Source organism: Barbus barbus, assembly GCF_936440315.1.
Source record: "Barbus barbus genome assembly, chromosome: 41".
NCBI lineage: Eukaryota > Metazoa > Chordata > Actinopteri > Cypriniformes > Cyprinidae > Barbus > Barbus barbus.
The window spans coordinates 11,420,133-11,425,287 of NC_136719.1; the positions used below are offsets into that span (position 1 = coordinate 11,420,133).

The following is a 5,155-nucleotide window of genomic DNA, read 5'->3' on the forward strand; positions in this document are numbered from 1 at the left end:
CTGGTGTTTTCTTTATGATTGCTTCCATTTCCTCTGTTCTCTGAAAGTTTTCTTCCAAGAACTGTAATCATAAATAAAATGATTTGTGAATTAAAAAACAAGTCGTTATGGGATCAAAACTAAATAGGGGAAAAACTGCCATAAAAATAAACAAAAACAGCACTGAGCATTTGATATGTGAAGAGTTCAACTTCAGCAGTGAAGTCACATGGTTGTCTCAGATGTTTACTTGCACAGTCTCTCACAGTTTAAAATCCCTACTAAAGCCAAAACCTCCCACTCTCTCTCTCTCTCCTTCCTTTCTCCACCCACCCCTGTGTTTTCATGGTCAATTAGTGCCAACAGCCCAAGTAGGGACACACACATAAAACGAAGTGTGCAATTTTTCTTTTCTTTTCTTTCCAGTATTTTCTTATTTGTGATTTTGTCATCTTGTCTCTCAGGAAAGCTGTAAGTACGATGAGGGAACATTCTAGAAGTAGCAGGGGGAGAAGGATAGTAAGCATGGACTGAAAACTGAAAGAAAATGCATCTGTGCACTTAAAAGCATACATGAAAAATACTTTAAATAGTTCCAAATATGAAATGTTTAAATATTCTGCACCAAGAGAAAGATATCCAGCACAATCTTTATGCTTAGAGAGAAATGGATGAATTGGTCAGCATTTGTCGCAAAATTAAGGTAAAAATGTAGTTACACCACAATTTGCGTTATACAGTTAAACCAAAATTATTCAGATACCAGAATAAATAAAAATATCAAAAATAAAGATTTTTCTTTTTTTTACTAGTGGGTGCAGGACACTATAGTTCATTTATGTAAGTGAGGATAGCAAAATAAAGTAAACTGTGACATTATACCCCAAATTCTTCATACAGTGGACTACCAGTAAAATTGATAAAAAATTGGGACTAAAAATGAATCAGACACTTTGACCTGACCATGTTTTGCTTAAGTGTTTTTTTCTTTAAACGCTAACGCAACCTTCTTACACCACAGAATGAACAGAATTAAATATTGCTTGGTAATTGGTATTATCTAATTGTGTACTTAAATTTAACAACTGACAGCTATTCAACTTAATTCATTGCATACCTTTCTATCAAAGTTATCTGACATAAGATGAATGTGTTCTGACACAGTTTAACTCTTGCCATATTTTATTACCGTTTTCTAATTTAGTGAATAAACTGTGATAATGTGAGAAATGTTGAATTTTGATTTGACTCTATTTTACCTTAGTCTGTTGTGTTCTTTCTGAGAGGTTTTGAGTGTGTTTTTCTTTTCTTTTGTGAATCAGATGCTGCACTTGACAGCCGGACGTGTAGTGGGGCTTTTGTCCAAGCGGGGAGTAGCTGCTTTCAGCTCCAGCGGTGTCAAGATGGCCAGTCATGGTAATGTAAAATGTTATTTTAAAGAACAGCATAACATTTAATTAAATATTGACTATGTAAACTAGGACGACCAATGAGCAGCATTACATCAGTAGTATAGCAATGTTTTTATAAATTACCCTTTTTTCCCCCTTGTGATCCTGCATTTTCTATTTCATGTTTGTATTTTTCTCTCATTAGTCAATTTATCATTTCCTCTTGTTCTCACAGGTGGGGTGACAGAACAGACGGACATGTCTGTACCCCTGTACTGTGACCGTCTGGACACTCCTCTGCCTGACAGACCATACAAAGACACCCTCAGTGCTGCAGACAAGAGCCTGAAGCAGAAGGAGAAAGGACCCTGGAACAGCCTTTCCAAAGAGGAGAAACTTGCTTGTTAGTACTTAATGTCCCTGTGTCTCTTTTATTCAGTAGAGAGTCCAAATATGTTTATATGAGCAATACAGTCAAATTAAAGAGTTTTGTGGCGTTTATATTCTAGTGCTAAAAGTTGGCAAATTTTACTTTTGGCAGGTACACTTAAAATCTACACTTTCTTACGAGAAAATGGACCAAAAATATTGTTGTCTTGTTGCATTAATAGGTTTGTCCAAATTAATGTTCAATTAAAAGCTCTCTAAATTAAGATCATCCCCTTCATACCATCTCTGACTTGCAGCAAGTAAATTATTGGCCAATAAAAAAAAAAAAAGGACAATCCCTACGATTTGTCCCACCCCAACTTCAAGAAATGTCAACAATTGGACAGGATTTTTATCTGACACGTCAAAGCACAGACAAAATCATGGGGAAAAACTAAAATGCTGTATGCTGCAATCTTTATCTGCTGTGATTCTTGATGGCAGTGTACAAGATTATGTTTAATGAAACATACGCTGAGATGAAGAAACCAACTGGTGAGTGGAAGACTGTGATGGGCGGCATCTTTTTCTTCATTGGGCTCACTGGCCTGGTTGTTCTCTGGCAAAGGTACTATGGTAAGGGATCATCGTACATTTTTTGGTTTTTAATTCAATGATTTATGTCTGAATTAAAATAGGTGAATCTTTTGTGCTCGCTCTCTCTCTCTCTCTCTCAGTGTATCCCCCTCATCCTCGTACCCTTGATGATGAATGGCAGGCTATGCAGGTGAAGCGGATGCTGGACATGCGGGTGAACCCTGTGGAGGGTTTTTCGGCCAAATGGGACTATGAGAAGGGCCAGTGGAAATAGATGAAAGGAAATGCAGCTGTGAGCAACATGTCAAATCCTTGCTACTTATCTGCCATTCTCCTTTGGAAGTCTTCATGCATTACTATGCTGTCCTTTATGTGAACATTATCCAATGGGCAACCATGTAAACTTGAAAGAAATAACATTGTGTATCATTTTATTCATTCAAGACGCATAACTACAAGAGATGTCTTGTGAATTCAGATGGGTTTTTATTTAATTTAAATGATATCAGACATTTAAAAAAGTCCTAAGACATAAAACAATTATTCAAGGGTAAAGCTGTTTAAATAAACCCAAAACCTTAAAAAAATAGTTATCTTTTTGTCCTCTTGTTTAGGTTAAGTTGGCTAAATAAACACAATAAGAAACAAATACACGTCGAAAGAAATTATAATGGAGTTTAAGGCCATAGGAAGGAAACATATGCGTTTACACCAAATATATAAATATTTTCAAATCATCAACTGCCTTAAATATTTTCACTAAGCTATGATGAGCTAGTCTAATTGTCATTTAAGTTAACTAGTTTACATAGTGTCGTGCCAATGCTGGTAAATTTCACTCTTAAGCATACCGTCAAACTGTGTAACCATACAGCATCTCTCTCAAACACACACACACACACACACACTCTGCAACATGACAAACAGACACGGACTAAGCATGCAAGCAGCAAATTTCATAACACGGAATGTATTCTGTGAAATCAGTGTCTACAGAGCAGCAAAGAGTGTAAATGTTGGCAATTTGAATCTGCTGAGACTCACCAACTATAATTTGTACATTGTTATTGAACACTTCACTCGCAACTTCGACGTTTAAAAGCGGGTTATTGGATTGGAATGTCAAAATGTAAAATTTCTTCATTTCAAACTTGAAGTCAACATGAAGCTAAATTTGCAACCCATTTTACTTCCACAATGTGATGTAGGCCTACCTCTGAATGAAACTTGGAATCGTGACAGTGAGAGAGTAACGCGTTACCCATCCTTGTAACGACTTTCAAATCTATTGTCATTGCCGTGTGTTTCTTATTACATTAACGGCGTTAAATCATTATGTAAATTAAAGAAAGACTGTATTCAAGAAAAGAGTAAGCAAAGCACGTTATTATACATTATAATCAGAAGATTAAAAGACGATTTTCCCTGTTTGGATTTACACCGATTGATGAATTAACAATAAAACGTACTAGTGGCCTAAATGGGGCACATTTTGATTCGATGTTGACTTTAAGACAAAACACTCAAGCTCTGGGAATTTCATTTAATAGTTCTTCAGAGAGTGTTTCAGGGAGTAGGCCAAACAGCTTTATTCCAGACCTGCTTAACGATCAGCAGAACACTATAGACGTCTCTTTTCTGGGTTAGGTCTCAAAGGAACGCTACGCTTATGATTGGTATGTTTTGAGTGACACACCAAAAGATCTCAGCTTCCCCACGAGATCTCCAACCGGGGTTCAAGGCTTGAAACACACCTGTACCACCATAGCTTTCATAGCTTCTGTTTGAATTAACCCGCTCGTCAATCATTACAACTCGGAAAAGGCGAAGAATATTCAACTTGACGTCCTATTTCAATTAATGATGGTTTGAAGCCTAAAGATCCTTTTTCCACATCTCCGGGCGCTTTAACGAGTTTGACACGAGCCGAGCGTAAAGCAGCAGGTGTGCGCACGACTGACACTCGAGCTTAACCGCTCTGACAGGAAAGCGTTTAAAATTAGATTTGGCGGGAATCAGGAGCTGTGAGGAGACGGAGAAGATGGAGAGATTTATCCCAACTATTCTGAGCTTTGCTTTCAAAAACATGAAGAATTGGAATTTGAAAAAAAAAAAAAACATGTAGCCTAAATATAAGTATTACAAAAAATACGTTCAGTCAAACACTATGGGTTTTGTTTTTTCGCGGCAGCACCATGATGTTATCTGACCCAATATATGTCTGTCAGCCAGGATTCAAAACAATGTGGACCATTACACGGCAAGGGTCAACTCAACAAATCCAAGAATGCTCACATATCTGCATTGAAGTAACATTTACACTTGGAAATGTGAATGTTAAGGGACTAAAACTGAGATTAGCATGTTAGCTTGCCTCTGTAAAGTGTAGTGTGCTGCAAGTCTTAAACTTCTGCTTACCAACAAAACAACTGCAAATGACGTTTCATACCGAAATGAAACAAAAACTCAACGACTATTAGCTTGTCACAACTGCTAGACCAGTATTCTAGTTATATCCTCATTCCCAAGACCATACAAGACACCGGGCGCTCTTGTGGCAATATGGTTTAATCTAATTTCTTTCTGCTGTTTTGTGTTACATTTTCTGTGTACACAGTGAAAGGTAGCCACACATACATCAGGAGTGACCTGCTCACTCCTTGTGTTTCTGTGTCTCCTCTAGCTCTAGTTACAACAATCTCAAAAGGTATAAAGAGTTTCATCTGAAGCTGAAGTTAGGTTTAATGAATCAAACTGCAATGAACATACAGAACTTTCTTTCACAACAAAACAATTTGTCATAACTGTTGGTCTTTTAG

General features: G+C 37.1%; 1 protein-coding gene across 1 annotated transcript; it reads left to right on the forward strand.

Moving 5' to 3' along the window:
* The first annotated feature begins 334 nt into the window (after window positions 1–334).
* Window positions 335–2,916, forward strand: LOC306860744 (cytochrome c oxidase subunit 4 isoform 2, mitochondrial-like). The gene is made up of 5 exons (XM_079402616.1): window positions 335–450; window positions 1,302–1,395; window positions 1,606–1,773; window positions 2,244–2,375; window positions 2,477–2,916. The coding sequence occupies exons 2-5, from the start codon at window positions 1,302–1,304 to the stop codon at window positions 2,608–2,610; spliced, it is 528 nt and encodes a 175-aa protein (XP_079258742.1). The 5' UTR covers window positions 335–450; the 3' UTR covers window positions 2,611–2,916.
* The last annotated feature ends 2,239 nt before the right edge of the window (window positions 2,917–5,155 follow it).